At 33.2% G+C, this 25,524-nt stretch overlaps 3 protein-coding genes across 4 annotated transcripts; 2 read left to right on the top strand and 1 right to left on the bottom strand.

Moving 5' to 3' along the window:
- Window positions 1-108: 108 nt before the first annotated feature.
- On the top strand, window positions 109-12,622 carry LOC123711773 (Fanconi anemia group M protein). Of its 2 annotated transcripts, XM_045664543.1 has the most exons (18): window positions 109-459; window positions 550-682; window positions 835-1,018; window positions 1,209-1,474; window positions 1,923-2,069; window positions 2,491-2,615; window positions 3,351-3,594; window positions 3,990-4,098; window positions 5,827-5,928; window positions 6,330-6,513; window positions 6,714-6,783; window positions 7,644-7,823; window positions 8,111-8,291; window positions 8,611-8,796; window positions 9,114-11,005; window positions 11,305-11,465; window positions 11,700-11,799; window positions 12,011-12,622. In XM_045664543.1, the coding sequence occupies exons 1-18, from the start codon at window positions 320-322 to the stop codon at window positions 12,200-12,202; spliced, it is 4,596 nt and encodes a 1,531-aa protein (XP_045520499.1). In that variant the 5' UTR covers window positions 109-319; the 3' UTR covers window positions 12,203-12,622. The 2 variants fall into 2 exon arrangements, with proteins under 2 accessions (XP_045520499.1, XP_045520509.1); XM_045664553.1 differs by lacking the exons at window positions 109-459; window positions 550-682; window positions 835-1,018 and having other exon boundaries at window positions 1,213-1,448.
- A 262-nt stretch (window positions 12,623-12,884) lies between these two features.
- LOC123712591 (cell division cycle 5-like protein) lies at window positions 12,885-23,478 on the bottom strand. Its single transcript, XM_045665779.1, has 16 exons — window positions 23,275-23,478; window positions 22,932-23,197; window positions 22,719-22,849; window positions 22,411-22,570; window positions 21,810-21,978; window positions 21,186-21,320; window positions 20,062-20,216; window positions 19,681-19,839; window positions 19,440-19,515; window positions 19,157-19,246; window positions 17,981-18,152; window positions 17,312-17,503; window positions 15,115-15,317; window positions 14,619-14,781; window positions 13,842-13,981; window positions 12,885-13,126 (listed from the first exon to the last, which is right to left on the bottom strand). Exons 1-16 carry the CDS (start codon window positions 23,317-23,319, stop codon window positions 12,998-13,000), a joined length of 2,385 nt encoding a protein of 794 aa, XP_045521735.1. The 5' UTR covers window positions 23,320-23,478; the 3' UTR covers window positions 12,885-12,997.
- A 112-nt stretch (window positions 23,479-23,590) lies between these two features.
- On the top strand, window positions 23,591-24,517 carry LOC123709706 (NADH dehydrogenase [ubiquinone] 1 beta subcomplex subunit 2, mitochondrial-like). The gene is made up of 3 exons (XM_045661219.1): window positions 23,591-23,771; window positions 23,966-24,092; window positions 24,360-24,517. Exons 1-3 carry the CDS (start codon window positions 23,677-23,679, stop codon window positions 24,444-24,446), a joined length of 309 nt encoding a protein of 102 aa, XP_045517175.1. The 5' UTR covers window positions 23,591-23,676; the 3' UTR covers window positions 24,447-24,517.
- Window positions 24,518-25,524: the final 1,007 nt, after the last annotated feature.

Below are 25,524 nucleotides of genomic sequence, written 5' to 3'. Positions count from 1 at the left end.
TATTTTCATCTTTCCAGTTGACAGCTATTTGTTATTTAACATATTTCTAGACATATCGGCTTTTCGTATTGTCAAATACAACAAATTACACGGGCAAACTAAGGAATTCTTTGAAAGAATTCCAAATGCATACATTTGTTAATTTCGGATAATTAAATAAATAGTATTTCTAATCATGTTTTGTCAAAAATTGCGTATAGCAGGGATTGAAAGAAATTTTTGAAATGTAGGATTTATGTTACATATACAGTAATCCTAAAAACCTTAAAAATTGTATACTTTTCTAAATAGAACTATGGTTTCCAAAATAATTTAAACCATGAATAAAAATAAGAGACACGATACAATCGAAATCGAAGATGTTTTTGACGATTCAGCTTTACTTGCTAACTTTGAGAACTCTGCATTTAAAGAAGACTCTTTTACTGACAGAAATGCAAATAAAAGCCTTAACGTAAGGTATGAACTAAGAGCTAGATCTTTGCCAATATAAAATGAAAGCTGAAGTAAAATATGAACCTACCCTTATTTTAAACCAAATTCTTTCAGTGCCTTGTGTTGTGATGAGGAAATAAGTGGATATGATAGACTAACTGGTAAAACATGGATATATCCAACGAACTATCCCGTAAGGGACTATCAATTCAACATAATTCAAGCTGCAATAGCAAAAAATACATTGGTAAGTAAGCTTTAGTGCTGTATATCTTGAAACAGGGCTGTAGTATACAGATTTTGTTTGATAAATGAGAATGATATTGTGGCTTAGTAATTTTGTATTGTATTGCTGTTGTTCCAAACCATTTTATTTATATAATATTAAAATGTTTATAGGTAAGTCTTCCAACGGGTTTAGGTAAAACATTTATAGCTGCTGTTATCATGTACAATTTTTACCGTTGGTATCCCCTTGGCAAAATTGTATTTACTGCACCAACCAGACCCCTGGTAGCTCAACAAATTGAAGCCTGTTATAGTATCGTAGCATTGCCACCAAAAGATACCATTGAAATGACAGGTAAATTTTCTAAACATAAGTGTACATTAATTTACATTAAAGTTTTATTTAGTTGTTGTATTTAAAAAAAATTGTCCTAATTGCTACTTGAAGAACAGTAAATCGTTTGTAAAGTTTTCTATAATTATTAATTCAGTCAAATAAATAATCAGGATAAAATATACCATTAGTTTTTTTAAATTAACTTCAGGTCATATGCGAGTTAGTACCAGGAAAGAACATTGGTTAAGTAAAAGAGTATTTTTTGCGACACCCCAAGTTATTTACAATGATATTAAGTCCGGTATATGCCCTTGTGAGAGCTTACGATGTCTAGTTGTGGATGAAGCGCATAGAGCAAGAGGGAACTATGCATACTGCCAAATTGTATCAACACTTGCAGATATGGGTCATAAGACATACAGAGTGCTTGCTCTGTCTGCTACGCCAGGTAGTAAAGTGGAAGATGTGGTTAATGTAAGCTATTTCATTTAATGCAGTTACATAACAATGTTATGTACTATACTAAAGTTACACATGGTTAATATTTGTACTAAATTTTTTTGATACTTATCTTTAAAATGATTTTCCTTACAAGAATTAATTCTTTTAAGTACTTTACTAAACTAATGTCTTTAGATGGGCTCTATAGGTATAGTCATGACTATACAGGTGGCCAAAAAGTTGTAGATCATACGCAAATAGGGGTTAGATTACAAATTAGTAAAAAGAGTAAAAAAAAATTCTTTTAAAAATGCAAAATAAATGATAACTCTGGAATAACTAGAAGGACCTCCTGTACAACAATTTTGTGCATATAATGACCCCATCTAACTTCTAGTTGCGTTTGATCTATGATTTTTTGGCCAACCTGTATAGCTTTTGATTTCCTTGTATATAATATATCATTATATAAATCTTGCAGGTAGTTAAAAATTTAAACATAGCTCACTTGGAGTTAAGGACTGAAAATTGCATAGATGTCGCTCCTTACAGCCATTCCCGCAAAATAAATACTGTTATTATTCAATTGGGACCTGAATTAACTCACTTAAGGCAGCAATATGTTGAGGTAATTCTCATAAGAAATTTTACAAAATTCCTAATAATCTGTGTAAATCCTATATCACTTCTGAATGGACAGCATTGTCTAGAAATTGTTATAACAAAATAGCAATTTTTGTTTTACTATAGCAAGTCAACGTTTTAGGGATGGAATGGGACTTTACGTGGAGTTAACACTACCACAAAAAATACTTTAACTCATAAATAAAGTATCAATTAATTGTATTTAATAATTACAATTTAATATTATTTTAGATTACAGCAAAGATAGTCAAAATTTGGTACTAACAGTTGCAATTGTAATAATTAAAATTCCTTATATTTGTTTGATGTATTTAAAATAAAGTTGTATTATTTGCTTAACTCATAGCATAGTTTGTATTAGAAATGTGTGTATTAGTAGTAATAATTATTAAATAATTTTCTAGATTTTAGATGGTTATGCAAGAAGACTAAAACAATTGAACATTCTGCCACATAATCTTGGGAATTTGTCAAAGGGTCGAGTAGTTATGTTATATAAGGAGTTTCAAACTAGAGATAAAAGTGCCAGGTATGTTATGGAAATTATTTTAATTTAATTAATGTTTTTTGAGTAGACACATTTAAATAACAATTAATTAACGGACATAAACGTAAATTTATTAAATTATTACTGTACTATTATTATTACTATTGTCTCAAAGAAGCAATATTCTTATTATTCAGTATGTATTATGGTATACTCGCGTAAACTAAAGATAAACATCTTTCTGAGCTTTCTGGCATTGAGAGTGTGCATGGGCGGCGGTATCACATAACATCGGATGAGCCTCCTGCCCGTTGGCCCCTAGTTCTGTAATAAAAAATAAATACATATCGCAATGTCTGCCAAAACTTGACTTATACAACAGTAGTAATATTATACTAAAGGTCTGTTTCACAATGCTGTGCTAAATAGCTATGCAACACATACATTATTTGGAAGATAATATTTCCGAATAAGACACTTTGCGTTTCATCGGGCTCATAACTTATGATGGACTGATGACAGTCGTAAAACGCAACCATAGTGTTTATCCTATCAATAAATAATAAATCGTTTATGTAAAACTTATCCGTACATTGTGAAACAGACCGTAAGTGTTAGAATTTATCATGAGTATGACAAATGGAAGAGACTAGCTGCTCCCGACACATGGAACCCTCGTATTGAGACTAGTGCACTGTCTCGTTTCTATGTAAATTTATTTTTTATGTAAATTTATTTTTTATGTAAATTTATTTTTTATGTATAATTTTTCTACAGACACCCACAGCACAATATAATAATGAAAGATTTTACGTTATTAATCGCGCTTTATCATGGCCTTGAATTACTACTAAAACACGGGTCGAGGGTATTTCTAAATTTCTTTGACGAACATCCGGAGAAGTCGTGGATACAGAGTGATGATAAGTTAACGTCATTATTGGAAAGGTTGAGGGATGATTTAGGAATAAATCCGTTGTCTTTGGATAGAAGTGTGTTGCCTGATGGAACTGTGCCTGAGGTAGGATTCAGTTATTATTTATGTATTATGAGTTGTCCCTGTGAATATGGCGATGCGGGTTCAATTTCCAGCGAAGCAATTGTCGGTAGTTAGTATTGATATCGGTCGGCTCACTGATACATGATTAGAAGTATACAATTTCCACTGTGACAAGCACTATAGGCAAATATGACATACACGAAGCGATAATACAAATATGAAACAAAACAAATATCATGAGAATGTTAACAATTTCGATGAAGTTAATAATGACGGTAGTTTAAAAAAAAGGCAATCACGAAATTTCGCACCAGCGCGATATTTGTAGATGTATTCTGCAATGGATACTTCGCTGCGATCTTTACTAACTTAAATAAATTAAATTTGTAGTTATATATATATCTGCTTATTTTTAGATGCCAAAAGATCTGACATTTGGGCATCCCAAGTTTTACAAGCTAAAAGAAATCATGTTGGAGCACTTTCAAAAAGCAAAGAATAAGGGAGAAACCACCAAAGCAATCGGTAAGTTTTGTTTTTTGAAGTGAAACTTCTTTAGGCGCATGAGGGTAAGATTTTTACGGATGAATATTACCGTCAATAAGAAGTTCGGATGATGCAAATAGCCATGGAGCGAGAGCAGGAAGCAAGCAAGTTAGAAAGATCAAAAGAGTGAAATAGAGCGAACGTTACTCACATCCAGACGTTCATACACGTTCACGATTTTGTATTCTCTTAACGAAAATATAATTTGTATATTTTTTCGACATTTAATATTTTAATAACAATTAAATATCTTCCTTTTTCCCTTCCTCTAAGTTTCGGAAATCTAAAGTTTTAGATTTGCATAAATAAAAGTTTTATTTAGAAATTAGCTGTCCAAAGTAGTTTCACTTCTGACATGTGTACTTCGTCGAAATTTTTTTAACTAAGAGTGTTTAGTAATATTGTCTTTGATTTATGCTAGTATTATTCATATAAATGAAACCTACAACGGGAATTTCTTATATCATTCTACGTTTCGAATGATTACAAATGTCGTGCTCAATCCTCAAAAATGCTTTATGATGACACATTCCTTGTTTGTTTTTCTGGCGCGTATATAAATAGTTTTGTTGGTATTGCGACACGGGAACAGGCAACATAACTGACCATGTGAAAAACATGGATTCTCAAGATTAATGCCACAATCACTTGGTGACTGTATTATTTAGTGTAATCATGCATTTTATCAATACACAAACTCTGATCGAAGCATTGACATCCTCTTTCACGATATTTGTAGCACGCATTCTGTCAATGTTATGTCAAACGCCGTAAGGTTACATGAAAAAAGTTTAAACTGTAAAGGCGCTATGCACTGAAAAATATTTTTCTTATCGTGACAAAAGTATTCTTAAATTTTCTAATTTTAGCATTAATATTTCTTTCATAAGAACCTTCTCCTAACAATAACGAACACAACAAAAAAAGAATTAGGAAAATCCAGCCGTTCACGCGTAATGCCGTGACCAAGGGAGGGATTCATTTTTATATATATATATAGATATATGTAACTTAATTAATGTTGAGTTACATAACTCGGGTATCGGTATGTTTTTATTTAACACTTTTTTTTATAAAATGTATAATCAAACTTACATCAGACAGTTGTCTGTGTCTGTTTCTGATTAAACTGTTTACGCTGTGTTGAAATCAGACAGATAAGTACACAATTAAAATGTTGCATTTACCAGTGACCTATGTTTTTTAGTGCCTTTTTTAGCCTTTCTTAAATTCTTATGCCTCCAAATCTAAAGTATTTTTTATTTTAATAAATTGACTTCACATAAGAAAACCAAAATTTAGGTTAAATTATATAAAAAAAATAGGTTTTTGGAATAAATCACTATGAAATTATAGACGAAACAGTGTGTGTAAATTTTAAAAATATAATAAAAAACTACATTTCAAATTTCAAATAATTATAATAAATTTTCATATAGCCCGCCTTAACCATAAATTGCCACCTTGTGAGGCGTGGGACACGTTGGGTAGACTACTGTTTGTATGTATGTAACTGGGTAATTGGTCACCGTGACCATGCACGCTATAAAGCACGCAAAACGTCAGAAAAAAATTAAATTTATGTAAATAATTATAAGTTTTTAATTATAATACTTCTTCAATCTATCTATTTGCTTCAATCCGTTTAAAAAGTGTTTTCTTAATGGGTAATTGATCTGAAAATAATGGTATTTTTTTTGTTTTTAGTGTTTTGTGAATACCGAGAAAGTGTGAACCTGGTCCATTGTATGTTACTACAGTGTCGTCCTCTCATTGTACCGCTTATGTTTGTAGGACAGGGAGCCTCTGGTAAGTTTTTAGTAAAAAGGAGTGTCTAAAATTATATAAATTGTGTTTTTGTGATGTTTACAAAGAACCCAACAATCTAGTACTAATTTAATAATCATATTATTTATTTTGTAGAAAACTACATTAAATATAGTTTGGAAACCAAGATACATTTTCATATGGTCTCGAAAAAAAGCCCGCACCCTTAAAAGTATTGTTACAAAATACTTTTAAAAATTTCACCTTTTAAGACTATGTCACAGGGTGAATCCCGCAAAAGTGGAATCTACACATCCCTTGTTTTTTTAACACTTTATATACATTTAATTATATTTATACAAGACCAAGACAAATAACTTTTTATATATTTTTTAGTGCTTTTTAAAGTGATTTTATTTATATATAAGCGTACATATTTCTAGGCAAAGATGGTAAAACAGTGGTATCCCAAAAGCAACAGTTGCGCGTAATGCGTTCGTTCCGCGAAGGTTCGTGTAACGCGCTCGTGTGTACGTGTGTTGCGGAAGAGGGCCTCGACGTGGGGTCTGTGGATCTCATCATTTGCTTTGATATATCTACGAGGTCACCTATACGGCTCGTTCAAAGGTAGTAGAGTATATTAAATAAACCACGAATTTATGGCAGTTCAATAATAAAGGAATAAAAAAATGTGTTTATTCATTATAATTATAGATTTGGGAAACCTTTTAAGTAAAAATATTAAGTAGTAAAATTAATAGTAAATTCCATGACAATTTTTTTTTAATATATCGTTTACTCACGTGATTTATTATATTATCATGCAGATGCGGTCGTACTGGACGTGAGCGAGGTGGTCAAGTCCATATTCTGGTCACAGAAGGCAGGGAACACCAGGTCAGAATGCCTTTATTACAAGTAAAACAATTGAAAATCATTTGTCATTCGTAAACTACATTAAAAGTTGGTAAATGTGTTACGTATTCTGCTTTTTCGCGTATTTTTTTTAATACAGTTAAAGTTATATGTAGGTATTGAAGGTTTAGTCAAAACGTTAAAAATTCTAGTTAAATTCTAGCATTCCGTTGTTCCATATGTGTATATTTAATTTAAAAGAAAATCTCTTAATGCGTTCATTATAATACTTCTGTTATTTATTTTGCATTTATATATATGTGTGTAGTATGTATATTTCGATACAGCATGCTAGATTGACAAAGTTAATAAAAGTAATGCCAACTCATACCGAATGCTACCCCCTAGGATCAATCTCAAATACAACAATAAATTGATATTATTATCAATTAAGTAGCCCTAAGGTTTTGAGATAATTTCAAATATGCATTAAAAAATAAATTCAAGTAGTATAAAATAGCTTTTATTTCAATATTGGAGTACTATAGTTTTTTATACTTGGTTTATATTTGATTTTGTTTGGTGGTTGGATGGTCGGGGCTAAAACATATATAAAAGTACACTCTAGGCATCCTGATATTCACTAAATTTGACGGGTAAACCTCACAACTTGGCAACACTAAGTTAAGTGTCATTACATGGGCAGCTTAAATTAGTGTTGCCATCTCTTGCCCTGAATGCGCTTGAATAAAGTTATGATAATGTATATAGTTTTAATCTAGTATAACAATTACTTTAAAAACAGACAACTGGATCCCAAAAATTTCATATTAAATATTAATAATAATAATTGATAAAACTACTTTATCATATTTTTTCATTAACTGTTTTGATAATTTCAGACACTTATAGATTGTATGCGCCAACGCGATGGCTTAAATACAAGAATACAACAGTCAAAAGAAGTGGAAAATTCTCTTTATAAATTGAACCCAAGGATGATTCCGCATGACTTCATGCCTCAGTGCCAAAAGATGCACATCACTGTACCTAAAAAACTTGATTCTGATATAACGAAAAAGGTTTTATATATATGTTTTTTGCTTTATCTTATAAACTTTTTAATTACACTTTTCTTTCTGTGCCTAACATACGTCATCCATTTCTATTAACACATAGTTTCCTCACAATGTTCTTTTCTAAATACGTAAGAAAAACTTTAATCGAAAACTGATATTGAGAAATCATTGCAACGACGAAAGTCCTTTGTACGAAGTCCACTCTAAATCATACAAATAGACTCTTTTGGGGTTTGCTAATAAATTGTTCTATTTAAAACCTAATTTAAAAATTTAAATTACTCTACTAGGGCCAGAAAGATTTAAGGAGTATGCTACAAGGCAGGCCCTCAACGAGTAGATCGAATAACACAAGATTATTAGAAAACGATGAATTAATACATGAAGATGAGTTTGATGAGTTATTTCCAGATGGATTTAAAGATTTTCAGCGATTGAGTGATTCTAAAGAATATTGGAATATGAATAAAGGTAACATTTTTAATTTAGCCCCAAAAATATATCTTGCAACAAATAAATAAATAAGCAGGTTTTATAATACATTACGTATTTAAAATTGTCTACTAACACTTGTAAAGGAGGGCTTAGATTGTAGTAATCTATACCATATACATCAAAGTTTCAACCGGGAGTCATCCGGGTTATGTCTTTGAATGGTTTTATAAAATAAAGTCAAACACTAAAAGGAGAGTTGAATTTAATATCTCACATCAAATGGTTATAAAATTCCACAACTGTCTTGCTTTGTCAGTCGTCCACTCAACGATATACGTATTCTAATAAATTGCAGAAATAATTATAGAATCCAGTAAAAAAGAAGACAATCGTGTCCAGTTGCACAACTGGATTGAATGGCAGAGAACAAAGCAGACAACTATTAATATTGGACATTCGATTGATACAGATATTTTGATTTCCCTTCTCAAATATAGTGACGATAAAAGATTTGATGCGCCACCCTCGACCCAAAATCCGAGTAAGTAGACATAAATGAGAAGCATTTTCTGTATAATGTTTATTGATTTTCAGCATATGTTTTCCCCATTTTTATAAATTGCCGACCTTTACTTTGCACTCTAAAAAATATCTTGTTTTATTGCTTACATGTAGTATTGCCGTCTATCTATCTAAATCATTATAAGATTAAAATCTAGGTACATCTCATATATCAAATGTATATATTCATACCTAAAAATTAGAGAAATCCCTTTGAAAACTTTAGCTAGCATATTCTGAACTCCATACATTATACATTTAAACTTTGAAGGGTTGTTACATCTAATAATGTTTCAGCTTTTAATACTCAAGCTTTTGAAACGCAAAATATAAAAGTCCCTTCGCCTGTCAAACCAAAACAAGCTAAGAAAAAAGTTAAACCAACAATGAAATCACCAATCAAAAAAGATGGTGATATTAGAGCACTATTTAGCACAGCAACCAAATCTACCAAAGACTATACAAAATTGTTAAATGATCTTGGTATACAAAACGATGGTAAACAACCCACGAGCTTAATAAATTTACTCGTTGATCTCAAACTTGAATTAACGAATAATGTTAAGAAATGCTATATTTGCACAAACATATGTGACTGTACAGTTATAGCAAATGCTAAGAATAAACAAAAAGCAAAACCACTGTTATTTCTAAACGGTACACTAAATTTACCTGATATCAATTTAATTGATAGTTTAAATAAAGGAACAATATTAAAATGCTCTAAAACAAATCAGAATGATGCTTCTGATGAAAATAATTATACCATTGATGACGTTGAGAATGAGAGTAAAAACTTCAACCTAGAGTTTGATTTTGATTTATCAGAGTCACCGAAAGAAGAAATAAAATCTGAAGTCAAAACGAATGTTAATAATTTTGATATAGGTGATATTGATGATATTTTTGAAAATAGTAGTCCAGAAGAAGCTGGTGTAAAAGAAATTAAAAAAGAAGAGAATCCAAAACAAGCCCTTGGCTTTTTTGGTTTAGATAGCATAGAGGACATATTTGCTGATTCAGATGAAGAACTAACAAATCAAAAGGAATTAAAAGAAGAAAATAAGGTTGATGTGCACGTCGCGATAACTTCTGATGATGATGACTGCGTCGTATGTGAAGCTTCATTCGCTAATACCCATAAGAACTGTACAAAAATAAGAAGTCCATCTTTACTTTCTGGCACTTTAAAACTAGATCTTCCTACATCTCCTATACTCGGCAGCCAACCTCGCAAACTTAACCTTAGTACTAAGAAAAATAATTTAAAAAGTTCAACCCCTCTTAATGCGAAGAAAAAACTAATACTTGAACCAGAAAACATAGACGAACATATGGCAATAGAAAATGATTCCAAATGCGTTGGAAATGTTTCGGAAACCAATAACAGTAAAAGTATGTTCACAATAACCCAACTAGTAGATATGATTAACAAAACTAATAATTCTACAGTAAATAAATCTGAAATTCCTAAAGAAAGGAGTTTATCACCTATTCTTTTAACACAAGCAGATAGAAAATTACTTAAAACTGTGAAACAAAACAAAACTCTTAATTCAAAACCAGAGAGTTTAATTATATTGGAAAGTGACAGTGATGATAATACTCAAGAATACAACGCTGAAGCGGAATCAATAAATATATTAAATGAGACAAAATCAGAAACCCAAAAGACGATTAATAATGACATCAATGAGTTTTTACAAGACGGTAACAAAAATCACAAAGACTCAATTAATATAGAGCATACATCAAACAGTTCAAAAATGCCAAAAAGAAAGATGGACGATGACGCTGAAATAGTAGCATCTCCATACTTTAGCAAAAGGCGAAAATTGGACGAACAAAGTCAAAAATCGCTTATGTTAAGGGAAAAGGTGTTAGCTGTCATATCATCGAATGACTTCAATACAAATAATGACAAGCGAGTAAATTATTTTACATGCTCACAAAAGTTCTCGCAGAAGGAAAACGAGCCCCGATATCATGAAAAGTACGAACACGAAAAATCTCCAGATGTACATAAAATTCTTCAGAAGTTTAGAAAAGATACACCAAGAAAAATTAATTTTGCCGTAAGATTGGAAAATAGTGCTCTTGATGATAGCGATGACGATTTTGTTGGTAGTGATAGAACTTGCAAAGAAAAACGAAAAGTTGGTAGAAGTCAGAAAACCCCAAATCGAAAGGTGAGATTTTATTGTCATATTTTTAGATTTAGAAACTATTTACTAAATGTTTCAAATGTAAACCAGCAGTTGTGGTCAAGAGGTTGAATCGGTTCAATCGAAAAATAAAATTTTGCGCTAAGTTCAGTTTAATGTGAAACACGTAAACCAAAGTCTATTTCTCTCCTGATTTTTGTATTGGCAACTGTTTCCCCTCCTTGAATATGTAATTGAAGTAGATTTGTAAATGTCTAAGAAATTTTGAAGTGGCCTTAAATAACATCATCCTAATTGTATTCTTTAAACAATTTTTTTTGTAGAAAAAAAGAAATGAATTCCTAGATCTAGAAGCGGAGATATCATCAGGTGACAGTGGTGACGAAATGAGCGATGATAGCGCTGGATCTCTTGTAGAGTTCATAGATGATGCGCAAGCGCACCTCGATACGGATATGCAGGCGCACTATATACGATCTGTCAAGTATGTTCTATTCCATTTATCCTTTGAAGTTTGAAACCTCAAATAAGTGGTGGCCTTAGGTCCGTTGTTTCCGGATTACTTTCTCTTAGTGGTCGGCATGGTGTTCTTTGCTGTATTGTTAAGTTTAAAATACAAAAATATCTGTCCATCTAGGGTTTGAACTGTAATAAGATTATTTATAAGGCTGTGAATGTATATGCCACCAGCGTCAAATAAAACGTATATTTTTTTCAGGAGTCCTGTAAACGGTGTATTCAAAATTCCACAACTTCCAAAGAAATTCAATAATGAAGAAATTTTTTCACAGTTTGTCGAAGAAGACACTTATGAAATGGTAAATATTTTTATTTGAATTTTATATTGGAGAATTAAGAGTTTTATGATTCGTAATAACAATTGGTATTTTAGCGTATAAAATCAGTGAGTAAGTAAAAAATATTCCCTTTTATTATATATAATACTTTTTTTTACTTAACGCAAAATGTTCTATAGCTTTTGTGTTTTAAAAGTAGGTACATTGTTTAAAATTTAATTTTTAATTACAGGATAGTTTTTGCGTCGATTCCCATATAGGTCTAACTCAAGCTAACGATATGTCAGAACTGGAAGTCGCAGAATTGATTCTAGAAAACAGGAAGAAGAGAAAATTTACAAAAAATGATTCAATCGACAGTCCAATAGTTAGGAAAGTTAAAAAATGTAGACGAAAGATTGATAGTGATTCTGACAGCAGCTGATAAAGGACTGGCCTGGTCTAGTCTTGAGTATCAGAAATAAGCACAGATCTTAAATTTAAATTAATAAGTATCTAGAAGGCAATAAAACTGATGGCCTCACCTAACATTGTCTAACTCTCTACAGGCAGATCAGCATCATGAATTATTTACCCGGGACTCAAACCTATCACCGGTAGAAATACAAAATACGTAAATTACATTGAAAGCTTCAAATTGTATATTTATTTAAAAATCATTTATTTTTAACTGCCAGTTTGTGGTTCTCTGTTATAACTACAGATCTAAGTAATTACCTGCAACAATTACAAAACTTTCATTGTTTGTATTTATTGTGAGATTATGCTAGATTGTTTTTCCTATTTAATTTTGTATAACTTTTCTATTTAAAAAAATATCCCAACAGCGGATATCTCTGTGATAATTAATTAAGATAATAAAAGTTAATATTAAAGACGTAGTTTTATTGCAGTAGTACGATATTAACAAATATTTCTAAACGAGTTTAAATATTTCTATCTCGTTCATGAAAACTAAATCTAAATGATTGTACGATTTTAACTAATGTACATTTTGTCTTTTTTTATCGAAGCGTTAACACAATTTGTTAGAAAGAGAGAGAAAGCGTGCAAATGAAACAGTACAATTTTACTGTAAAGACTGTATTTATGAATGTTTAAATATCTTGGATTTCAAATTAAAAAAAAAAACTTTTACAATTCCTAGCTTTATTAAATAATTGACAATAACACTAGATGGCGCTAACATAAGTTGCAAAACATTAATATGAGTAATTTATTATATTTTCGGTTGGACAGGAATTTGTTTCTTCTTGTGTATGTCTTCTAATTCCGCCTGCAGCTCGGAATATCGTCTTTGTAATTGTTTTTCTCTATCCGTTTGACGATTCACGTCTTCCGTTAACGACTGAAAAAGACACATTTTAGTTGTTATTTAATATTTATTACGTTACAAAATTATTATTAATTTATTAATTCGATGTTTGAGATATTTTGGGTATGAAAATAAACCTTTATAGACACAATTGGCCGTGTGAGTATTGAGCCGAGTGTCTTCAGTATGTCGTGGACGTATTTGAGTCATAGATTCTGTTTTTTTTTATAAAACAGGGCAAACGGGCAGGAGGCTCGCCGGATGTTAAGTAGCCTTAATAAACGCATAATTAATTTATGAATTGAATATATGAATATTTGGGAATTATGTATTCGTATTTCCATAAGTCCTGACACAGATCAATGTGTGGAAAAAACTTTTATCAGTAATGTATGTTTTTGCGATGTAAATAAGTCAGTAAACGTGTTAGACAGACATACAAAAAAAAACTATTTTGATTAAAATAATTCATCTGGGCCGTTCAAGAATCACGTAAGCAGATTTTCTGCAATGTATCCCCTCCCCCCCCCCCTCTTGTCGGCAAAAGTAAACAAAGCTATGAAAAATAATAGTATATTAACGTATTACGCATTTCGTTTTCAAGAATCATGTGTAAAAACGTAAATAATTACTATTGACGTATCAAAGGACCTCCCCCCCCCCGTACGTACTTCCTACGTACTAGTGCGTACGTAATACTCGAAGGGTCCCATTCATAAGTTACTTATTTTATTCGGCAAGGCTATACCTCTATCCTTCGTGGTATCGCAGCTTTCTCTTGTTCAGCGAGAAACCGGAATGTTGATAACTCGAGATTGGCCTGCTCAATCTGCTCTTGCAGTTCTTGGAACTGCTTTATAAGGGAGGCTGTCCGGCTTTGGTACCCACCTGAGCATGTTAATCATTAAAACACGATATAGTGTTAGTTTATAAGAGAATACTAGAATAGGTGCATTTGCAGAGAAAATGTCTATATTTTTACTGTATTCAAGTGATATTGTTGGAATTTACGATGGTTTATTGGTATATACGTCGCAGTAAAGTAGTAAAATCAGAGAGTTAATTGAATCTCTAGACAGTTAATTAAATGTCAAAATTCAATCAAGTCGCTAGCAGTTTGATTTAAATAAAGCAGCGTCGAAAACTTTTAACTATTTGTCTGACCAAAAGCCAGCGTGTTGATTAATAATGTAAAACAAGACTCCGCCATGATTAATTCATCTGTTATTGTTATTACGGTGTGATCGTGAAGAACTGAGAGCTTGGATATTCCGTGTTTTGCTGTATTATAAATAGTTAGGTTAGGTTAGTCTCGTTGCCTAGCAACGTTTAGGAATCTCGTTAAACGTTTCGTTCACTCACTTGTCTGACGGAACTGTAGCGACTTAATTGAATATCGATTTTTAATTAACTATCTAGAGATTCAATTAACTCTCTGATTTAACTACCTTACTGCGACATATATATGAAATCAGGTTTTTTCAACTGAAAGACTAGTTTCCTCAAATGATGGCTCATAACTTACCAGTCAAAACTCTTAATTTCTTCTCCATCTTGGAGCATTTCTTTGCCTCTTTAGCCATATGGGCTCGATTCTGCTCCAGCCTTTTCTCGGCCGATTCAAGCCGATCCTTTTTACTCGCTAAGTTCGCTCGAGTGTACCGGTTTTGACCCGGTAGAAATAGCACCTACAAAGGAGATTTAAAATTAACAATAACAATTCTAAAAACATTTTTTATTATTTTTGATACAGCGTCATAGTATATACAGTATATAAAACAATACATTGATTGAAGAACAAAGAAAATATACAGTTCTCAAAAAATCTAATATAAGTCTATTTTAAAAACTGCTGGTTCGAGTTAAAATTTTGGAAAATATATTTATTTATGAATAGCCTAGTGTTTTTTAAGTAAGTAAGATAAGTTTTTTTTGCCCATGGACACTCTCAATGCCAAATGGCATGCGAGTACGTTGCCAGCCTTTTAATAATATGCTTAATACAGTATAACATATCATACCTGGGCCAAACACTCCTCCCAGACCTGCGTGTACGCATCCATGCTAAGGTCTCCGTGGCCCATGCCCGCTTTCACGACCTCCATCTCGCTATCAAGGAGGGACCTCGCCCCTTGCAACTCCTCAGCCGTAAATTCTTCGTAGGGATTCTGTTCCAGATATGCTAAGTGGGATGCCTGTTGCTGGACTGACCATTTCTTATCACCTAAACATGTTTCGGATAAATTGACACTATGTGTCACTTAATATAGTATGTAAACAGTATATTCTAACGGAAATATGAAAAATAGTTTCACATTTAAAGAAAACACTTTATTACCGGATTGAAGCTATGTATAAACTTATAATTATTTTAAAATTTTCCGACATTTCGCGTGCTTTACAGCGTGCATGGTCACGGTGACCGAAGACAAAAGGTTTTGAATGTCAAAAGTATCACAGCTAGCTAGATAAAGTTGTATTATCTGTATTTAATTTTATTTCGGGGAAATGTGTATGCAAAATAATTATAAGTTTATAATAATACATAGTTTCAATCCGGTAAAAAAGTAACTTTTACACATTTAAAGAAATGTGTAAAAGTTATGTTAATAAAAGACAATACAATAGTTTCACATTTTTTTAGTTAATATTTAACTTGATTCGGCTAGTTCATTGGAAAACTAAGTTTGATATTTCTCATAATAATTAACTAAAAGTGTTTTTGGCAGATTTATGTAACCTAACACCAGTCATGTTACATATATACATAATATATTTTAGTTAATAATTAGAAGCGCAACCAAATGTTAGACATTTTTGCTCACTTGAGGCCAGAACGAGCCTTTTAGTCTTTTCCGAGTCCATAAATTGTAATATAACATTCTCGTTTCCGATAATGTCCAACAAGTCGACTATATTTATATTCTTTGCAGGAAACAGATGTGTCACATAGGTTTAAGAACCCTCCATAAAGTCAAGTTAGTTTTTTGTTAGTTCATCGCAACCCTTATTTTATGTACTTTATAATTCATATAATCATATTTTAAATGATTAAAGCCAGTTGACATCCAGCTTCAAACAAAGAGTTTCATTTATTGGAACATCTCTCTAAAAACTGCCACCGAACCGACTCCAGTTATCGTTTATTTTCTTCGGAACAATTATTTATTATATATAGATATTTCACTTTTACTTAGAGAGTCAATTTCATACAATTATAAAGCAAAACTCATTAAAAAGCGAGCTATTTTAATTTCTAACTGGAACGACACAGGCCACTTTAATATAGTGTTACGAAGACGGGTCGACTACAGTGTTTCTAGGTTTTTGTTTTTCCACTACTTAGAGAACTTAAGGCCGGCAACGCACTCGCGAGCCCTCTGGCATTGAGTGTCCATGGGCGGCGGTATCACTTAACATCAGGTGAGCCTCCTGCCCGTTTGCCCCCTATTTTATAAAAAAAAAAAAAAACTTTTCAGCAGGCTGTAATATGATTTCTGACCGTTTCAGGAAAGGGTTAATAACATATTAGATAATTGTAATTTCCATAATGTTACCCTAGTTTTCAGGAAGCTGAAACCTTTTTTCAGTCAGTTTCAGAACATGTGTAGTCGAGTGGTGCAGTTTTCAGGAGACCCGTTTTCAGGCGTTTTCAGGCCTAGGTATAACCCTTTGATGAAGGAATATTCTAGACCATACTTTCTAGGTGTGAGACAAGGACGAAATGATACGAGAGAAAGAGAGAGAAGATCAGAACTTTCTCGAAACTAGACTGAGCACTCTAGAACGCCGTACGACAAGGAAAGAGCAACGTGCGAAAGAGACAAAGAGTGCGGACGTTCTAGAATTGTGCAATCGCTACTCAGTAGCAAGCCCGCCTAGAAAGTTCTCGAATATTGTTTAGAATTATTCCCAGGGATATATAAGCGAGCCGAAACGCGACTAGACACACTTAGTTTGGAATGCGATAACAAGAGAGAAACACCGAAGTGATAAAGTACAGTGTGAAGTGTGCATAAGTGAAGTAATTAGTGACTGTGTTGTTGTGTTATAAGTGCACTTCTGCAATTAATTTGTGCCCATAAATTCCTCATAGATTTTTCAAGAAATAAACCCTTGAAGAAATCTACGGCATTTTCTATCCGAACCCCTAGCTCGTAACAATAGTTTTCAACACATTTCTGTTCCATACATGTGCAATTTTGTAGCATTACTCACTTGGCACTGGCATATTAGGGTCATGCAATGCATCATAATGCAGCATGGTCATCATTTCGGCCTTGAGCAGCTCCTCCGCTCGTTGCAGGGGCGTGAGAGGAGCTGATCCCCGGGCCCCCATTGGGGACACTTGCATCGGACGCACGCAGCCTCGACGGATGGCTGCGCTACGAAGCGCTAGGGCTGCTTGACCTATATATAATACACAATATAATAATCATTTTATTGCATGAAAAGCGATTAAAAATTAAATATTACGTGTATGTCTGTACTGGATTCCAGTTCAGAAGAAACACACTGACTTCGAGGTAATAGATGGAGTGCACATAGTACCAAAAATAGTATACGCTATCATTATTATAAGCAATTCAAGCTGTTACTGTAGTTAGCTTAGTGGCTTCAACGTGCAATTCACATCCCTGAGGTCGTAGTTTCAATCCCCGGCTGTGCACCAATAGACTTTCGGTCTATGTGCGCCTTTAAAATTCGCTCGACCGGTGAAAGAAAACATCGTGAGAAAACCGGCTTTCCTTAGACCCAAAAAGTCGACACGTATCAGGCACAGAAGGCTGATCACCTACTTGCCTATTAAATTGAAAATCTGAAGTCTAGACATAAAAAAAGTTGTAATACCAGTGATTTATATAAATTAATTGAATATACACTCACGTTTCTCTTCTTGATCTCTGGCGAACCTGGCATCAGCGTCGGCCTGATCTTCGATCCTGGATTCGAAGGAGGACTCTGACCTTTCTTCATTATCTTGGTCCGGGACCACAATCTCATAATCATTTCTCGGTGTCGGCAAAGACAGCAGCGCGCTTCGAACTGACGATTTTAACTGAAAATTAAAATACAATTAACATTATAACTGTATTTTTACAAGGTTTATTTATAAAACAGGAGGCAAACGACAACCGCGGCCCATGGACACATGCAACGCCGGGGACTAGCGAGTGTGTTGCCGACCTGCCTTACTTAAATCGCTACTAGTATGATTTAGTTCCTATGAAGGGATTAATTTATACTTTACTTACAAATATTTTTATAATAAATACAATTAACAAAAAAAAAAACTATAATTGGGAAATATTCATTCCCATCCTTTCATACATATAGTTGTGTTTAAACGCTGTATGTTGTGATATTATTTATCATCTTTATATGTATAATTCTACTGTATGTTTTTGTATGTGCCTGAACTCCTCTTAAACAACTAGACGGATTTGAATGAATTTTTTATGGCGCCCTGGATGGAATAGAATCAGTACAGCTGGTATACATATACATCTGTGCGTGTGTTCGTAATTAAAGACCTAAACGACTGGACAGATTTTGAGGAAATCCTTTGTTTGTTTAAGTGAAGTCCAGGATTTACATTATTAGAATTTTTTATGAGTAAGACGTATGTCAGATATAGGACAACGTCTGGCTTCGCTAACATTATGTAATTTCAACACTTCAAACGTGTTCGTAATAAATTACCAATAATATAGAGTTCTTATCGCCCGCTCTACGCCTCCATTTGGGAACTGGTACAGATACCGGCAAACTTTTTGAGCATTAAACAACGTGCACAGCGCGAAACACAAACGCTAACCGATTTACCAATCACGCGATCGACACGTCACTCATCCCCCCCCTCCCCTCGCAGTGATACCTAAAAATCGCTTCTGCGCAGACAAGGACATTTATTCAAGTTGTTTGCCGGTATCTATAGTAAATGTAGTTTCATTTTGAAATATTGACGTACATCATTCACGTGTACATTGTCACCAATAGGATAAAATTTTGATTAGATGTGATATTATCATTAATTGGGATCGGCATATAAATAACAATTACCTGTTTTTGTATTTGACGATTTTCCGCTGGAGTATCACCGGCTGTTCCGTCTTCTGGATTAATACTTAGCTTGTCTCTTAGACCTGGAGTCTGAAATTTACATATACTGGAAATAAATTCAAGAAATTTAGAATAAATTATATTTAGGTACACTTCGGGGAAGTGTAAAACATGAAAACGCCGTGGCCATATCTGGAACAATGTTTAGCCCCAAATAGGAACAATTGATATGGCATACCTGTATTTGTTACTATAGAAAAAAATGGTTGTCTGTCTGTCTTACCATTAGTGCAGTTTGTGTCTGATTATGACCCGGAGTAGCGAAACTTCCTGGAGTGGACACTTCACTACGTGATGATCTGAAATATATTATATATATATAATTATTAAGAAGTTAGTAACATAACTTACAATTTGCTAATTTTTTTTACATTGAAAAATAATATAATTGAGATAAATTATTAATATATATTGGTACAAAGTATTTCGATATAATTGAATGTGTTTTAATCTAATAAAAATACCTGAATGGTGTGGCTAGTACAGTGTTGGGCGTGGCCGGAGCCTGCGATTGTGGCAGAGATCCGCTAAAGTCTGATTCGTGTAAGGGCGTGTTGAGTCCTCCTTTCAAAGGTGTGTCTACGTGCGTTAGAGCCATCACGTTTTGAGCTTCCATCATTATCCTATGACATAAAAAAATTACAAATTAGCCTATATACTATATTCTAAATAAAAAAAAGTAGGAATACGTTTTACTTCAATTTATAATAAAATCGTTTTTTTTAATTTTTTACGACTTTTAATGTAATTAAAAATTATCAAATATGTACCTTTTATGTAGAAACCGAGTTACGTAAATAATGCAATATATTCGTAGTATTTAATAATAATAAAATATTAAAAACCTGTCATGTTGCGCAGTAGGTGTCCGCAAGGCCGTAGCGGGAGCGGGCGTGAGAGCGTAATGAGCGAGCAGAGCGTCGGTGGGAGCGCCCGCTCCACCTGCTGATTCACGCGCTACTTCCGACGCCCGACCAAGTTTCACTACTTGTTGGAGTTCCTGTTTAAGGTAATATATTCATCATGATAATACACATTAATTATATTCTGAAATTTCACTCTAATATTTCTTTTTATTTATTAGTGTGCTTTGTTTTAGATTTTGTAATGTGTCTCTGTAATTGTAATTAATGTTTTTATTGTAATATTTTCTCTGTGAGTGCCTGTGATTGTAAGTGCCTCTCGAATAAAATAAAATACAGTCTAAACTCTATATAACGACACTGAAGGGACTGACTGTACATTTTATGGCGTTATAGAGTTGTCGTTAAATGGAGAGAAGAAAAACGTATAGATAATCCACGACTCCTACTCATTAGTCAACAACAGTCAACACGTGCGAGCTATCCCAATTCATAAACAAAATAACGAATTTCTTAGAAAGCTCGTATGTACTATGACGTCAGTCGAGTTTACGATAAAAGAAAAAATAGCTATTTTTATTTTAAGTTCAACTTAAATAGGGACTTTATTACTCAATTGTTGTTGTTGTACTAAAGGTGTAATGCTATGTAGAGAGTATCATTGTATGGAAAACTAACCAAAGCCGAGTGATTTCGACACTTTAGATGGTTTATCGTTATATGGAGAAACGTTACATGTATACTTGCTCAAACGAAACGCGCTTGTTTTCTCTTTATATCGGCACTACCATTACACGAATCTCCAAAACTATATACTTATGCAGGTTTTAGAAATCTGCATTTTGAAAAAAAAATTTTAATAAAATACATATATTTATTGCGACTTCAAGTCTTATACACACATTGCATTGATAATTATATAATAAGGAAAGTCGGTAATAGTAGATTTGAAACAATGGCCACAATATACTGAGCAAGTTAAATGTTTGATTGTTTGAATAAGCAAATAACATTAATAAACACATGCATAGTACGTATCCACACTTTAGTCTATTCCATAGAGAAATTCACGAACTTAAGTATTTATATAATATACTGCACCATACCTGATCAGTAACTTGTGGCTCTGGCAACACAAGTTTGCTTCTCTTGCGGGCTGGTTGGTCCCCTTGCAACATCGCCTGGGGGACATCATTCTCCTTACGCTGCTTTAGCTTGCCCTTGTCTTTACGACGGTCACGCTGTAAAATATTTATTTTATTTTTTGTATACATAATCATAAATAGAAAAGCAGTTGAGGTGGAAACACAAACTGGACACAGTTTTTCTATCCACTTAGACGTCTATATATATTTAACATAGATTTAGAATCTAGCCAGTGACATATACACTATAACATTATATCGCAAGCAAAACGTCACAAACCAATAGACAAATTGACGCTCCATGCAAGAAACTATTATTCCTCTATTCAAATTATAATTAAATGAAGATCATGTCTGATTGGCATAATTTTTATTATACATAATTTATAATTGTTGGATTTATGTAATAACGTTTAATTTAAATTTAATATTGTTTCTTGTTATATTAGTAGGAAGTACAGCTGGTAGCAAATTATTAAATTTGGAATGTTTTTTTCTCATATATATTATTGTATTTGGGTAATAGAAATTCGTTTTTTTATTTGTTTATTAATGAATTTTTTATTAAAAAAATTATAAGCTTACTTCCTCCTTCTCCGACTGTAACTCTCCATCCAGGTGTTGCTGTCGCAGTCTTGAGAAGTCTGGAGCCATAGGGTCAACAACCTCTTCAGAAGTGTCATAGAACCCAGCAGCTGGCCTCTTCTCAAATGGAATTTCTGAGTTGTAGTCTACACCTCGCTTCTTCTTACGTCTGTATTGATAAATACAATTTGAATGGGTAAACAGATGTACCTTGAAAATATATTAATATATCTTTGTTTTAAAATCTATTATCTTCAAAGATTTACACCTGACTCATATATCTTTCTACTTTTATAACCCAGTGATTATATTGACCACCTCCAAGGCTCACAATGTTTAATAACCTAGGATCTTTTATTTTTCTATAGAAACAATTATTGTTTTGTGTTAGTTTTCATAGAAGGCTTGCAGGCTGCAATGAATCAAATGCAGATTTGTGACTTCCACATATACCCAAAAAAATTATATAACTTAATTTTCTCCAATTCGGCAAGTAAATTTTTGTTTTTTATAAGTGTGTTAGGTAGATATCTAATCAGTAAACATTTTCAATCAGAAGCAAAAATCAACCAATGTAGTTTTGCAACAATGTATTTATTACCTCATAGGCACTGATATTCCAGCTGCACTTAATTCCCTCCTCTTTTGTAATGCAGCAAGCCGTCTGGCTTCTTCCAGTTGTTTTTCTCTGGCCTTCCTTTTAGCCTTTTTTCCTTGAGTATTAGCTAAACGAGCCCGAGCTTCTGATAACATTTCCAGCTCTAAAAAGCGAGTGATATTATAATGTAAAATCTTGAAGTCTTTTCTAAGTAAGTTATACATAATAAACTATACTAAAATTATTTTACACATAGGTACATAGATTTTAAATAAGAAATTATTTTTAGTTTACAAAAAAATTTGTTTTACCATCTTCATCCATGTCCTTGGGATCAGGCCGAGCTGGTTTGGTCTCAGGATTGGGATCAATTTCTCCAGGCTTAAGTTTCCGAGGATCATCTCCAATATCCTCTCCCTCCTCTTTCTTTTGTGCTTGGTCCCTATGCAACAACACAAATTTAGTTTGTATTATTAAAATACATAACATACAAGGCTTATTTTTCTACTAACATCTCAACTCACAGTAAGTATTCATATCGCTCCAAACATTGAGCAGCTGTTCGTCCAATTATAGGTGCAATAGTCCTCCATTGTGTTGGCATCAACTTGGCGAGATGGAGCAACTTTTCGTCTTCCTCCCTCGACCACTCAGTCTTCTTGATGCTAGGATCCAGCCATTCATACCAACGAGCTTTACACTGCTTAGCCGACTTCCGATGAAGCAGTGAGGCGATACGAGACCATTGGTTTTTGCCATATTTCATAACCGCCGCTTTGAGGATTTCATCCTTAAATTTGAAGTTAAGAAAATTGATATAAAACAAATGAGGTTTCAGTGTGTGTATTTATGCACAACTATGCTTACCTCGGTATTGCGCCAAACGCCGCCTTTTATCATAATACGCGGCATGATGGCAGTAGATTTTTTATTAACAGCTTGTAACAATATAGTTCTTTACACACCAAGCATGAAATATTAATCAATTCTTTGGTTAAAGTGGAAATAGGAAAATAAAAGTGAAAATATTGACCAATCTACAATAACTTGAGAGCCACAGAATGTGCCATAAAATTAACTGCGTGTGTCAAATCTCAAATAAAACTCAGACTATATATTATAGTGATTTTGATTTGGGAGAAATGAGAAATATGACATTTCTGTAAAAATTTAACTTGAAGTTGACATCAACGAGTTGAGTAATGAGTTGACATCACGTAATTTTTATTGGACCTATATGTGATTTTCGCTTAAAATTAGAAAATAAAAATGCTTAGTCGGACTATACTGAAACAGGCGGTTTTATTACGAAGTGTGAAGAATGCTGCCACCAATCTTAAACAAATAAGAAACGGTGGCCATGGGTAAGTATTACAAGTAGTTATGTCATTGGATACTAACAAAATTTTAAAAAGAATGAAATTTCTAACTTACACTGAGTGGTCCCTTTTCTTGTGGAACTTCTATAATTACCGTCTAATTTACATTATCGGCATTGTGGACAGCTCTTTTTTACGACACACCAATATAATTAAATATAAGGTAATGTTTATTACAGTACCTGGACATATAGAGCACCACCACCATTGGCATCTAAAAGGGAGACCTTATTAGCGGAAGGTCTCGGAGCACTTTGCTGGTGGTGGATTTTATACCATATTGCAACTGAACCTGAACATATCTATGTATGTAGTTCATGATTATTTTGATAAGATGCAGAGTATCTGAAAATAATACTACTTTATAGTATTTTTGTATTGCTAAACTCAAAGCTAGTTAAGACAACTGAGTAATGTTATTGGTCTACATTATATTCAACCAACTATTTTATTCATGTTGATTTCATACATTGATGGAACTGAAATTCCTTTAAAACTAAGTCTCATTTCTTTGACTGAAGTCTAAAATATGTCTCATAAAATAATTGTTTAACAATTATGTATTGATTACAGGGTGAATGGCCATACATTGATCCTAGTACTTGGACAAATGAGGAATTGGGCATCCCAGATGATTCCGCTGGTCCCTTGAAGAAGTAAAATAACCTTTTGTGGAGTAGTTAAACTAATTATGTAATATCTGTAAAATATAATTGTTTAGTTCCTGTTTATGTTTATTTTGTGTGGGCCTATTACTTTTTGTACCAACTATGATGTCCCTGGCGGTCAGGGACTCAATATGTAGCTGTTGACTTAATATTATATTTAATCTATGTTGTGACATCCCTAAGGTGTATATAATACACCAAAGTATTTTGTATTATTATCTACTAGTAGATACTTCAAAAACAAGAATATATTATTTTCATCAAACTTTTGATGTTTGTAATGATGAACATAAAGATGTGCCTACCAATATTATAATGCCATAATATCAGAAATATAAATAAGAAAATATCATATTGTGCCAGTATATATACAATTTAAGCTTTTTATTCTCTTCTAAGTTGGCATTATAGATGGTTTTTTTATCATTCATACTCGACTTCTTGTCCAACCGCTCTGCACGGTGCACTATCGTGTAGAGAGAACGTTAATGTCCTCTCGACCCATCAAGGCCGGTGTCCCTCAAGGCTCGGTCCTCGGACCTCTGCTGTTCACGCTGTTCACCGGCGACATCGATGGAGTTCGCAATGTGGAGCTAGCCGGAATGTCTATGACACCGCTCTCTATACTTCCCTCAAAGATAAAGGTGTCATCGTGGACAGACTCCAGACCGTAACCACTTCGCTAGGCGAAAAATTAAAAGCGCGGCAAAAAATAGTCAGAATTAAATTAGAACCGCCTTCATCGGGCGTGGACCTAGGTTGGATTTAGAAATACTTTACTTCGCACTTCAATCACTCTTATCTCTCACGCTCGCGTTCCATCTTGTTGCCTGGTCGAGAGTATTGATGGGCAATTATAGCTCACCGATGAAAGCAAATATACCACGCAAATACCTAAATTTTTGAAACCTCTGTCTAAAGGTGGTTTTTGTTGTAGCATTTGTAATTTTGTATGCACGAACAAAATTTATGTTGTTGGTAATTAATGCAACATCATCTTATTTTTCGTTGACATCTTTATTGAAATTAAAATAGTAGTCAACGAAGACGTAAGCCGGATTTTATAAGCA

The sequence above is a fragment of the Pieris brassicae genome, chromosome 1 (genome assembly GCF_905147105.1).
Source record: "Pieris brassicae chromosome 1, ilPieBrab1.1, whole genome shotgun sequence".
NCBI lineage: Eukaryota > Metazoa > Arthropoda > Insecta > Lepidoptera > Pieridae > Pieris > Pieris brassicae.
This window is presented reverse-complemented; position numbering and strand designations above follow the sequence as displayed.

What these genes read in the sequence shown, in the direction of transcription:
- LOC123711773 (XM_045664543.1), top strand. Translation starts at nt 320, where the DNA reads ATGAATAAAAATAAGAGACACGATACAATCGAAATCGAAGATGTTTTT. An exon ending in CCTATACGGCTCGTTCAAAG is followed by an intron (nt 6,514 to 6,713) that starts GTAGTAGAGTAT and finishes ATTATCATGCAG; the next exon opens with ATGCGGTCGTACTGGACGTG. An exon ending in ACCCTCGACCCAAAATCCGA is followed by an intron (nt 8,797 to 9,113) that starts GTAAGTAGACAT and finishes ATAATGTTTCAG; the next exon opens with CTTTTAATACTCAAGCTTTT.
- LOC123712591 (XM_045665779.1), bottom strand. Translation starts at nt 23,319, where the DNA reads ATGCCGCGTATTATGATAAAAGGCGGCGTTTGGCGCAATACCGAG. An exon ending in GCGTTTGGCGCAATACCGAG is followed by an intron (nt 23,198 to 23,274) that starts GTAAGCATAGTT and finishes TTCAAATTTAAG; the next exon opens with GATGAAATCCTCAAAGCGGC. An exon ending in GAAATTAAGAGTTTTGACTG is followed by an intron (nt 13,982 to 14,618) that starts GTAAGTTATGAG and finishes TAACATGCTCAG; the next exon opens with GTGGGTACCAAAGCCGGACA.
- LOC123709706 (XM_045661219.1), top strand. Translation starts at nt 23,677, where the DNA reads ATGCTTAGTCGGACTATACTGAAACAGGCGGTTTTATTACGAAGTGTG. An exon ending in ATAAGAAACGGTGGCCATGG is followed by an intron (nt 23,772 to 23,965) that starts GTAAGTATTACA and finishes TGTTTATTACAG; the next exon opens with TACCTGGACATATAGAGCAC. An exon ending in CTGAACCTGAACATATCTAT is followed by an intron (nt 24,093 to 24,359) that starts GTATGTAGTTCA and finishes TATTGATTACAG; the next exon opens with GGTGAATGGCCATACATTGA.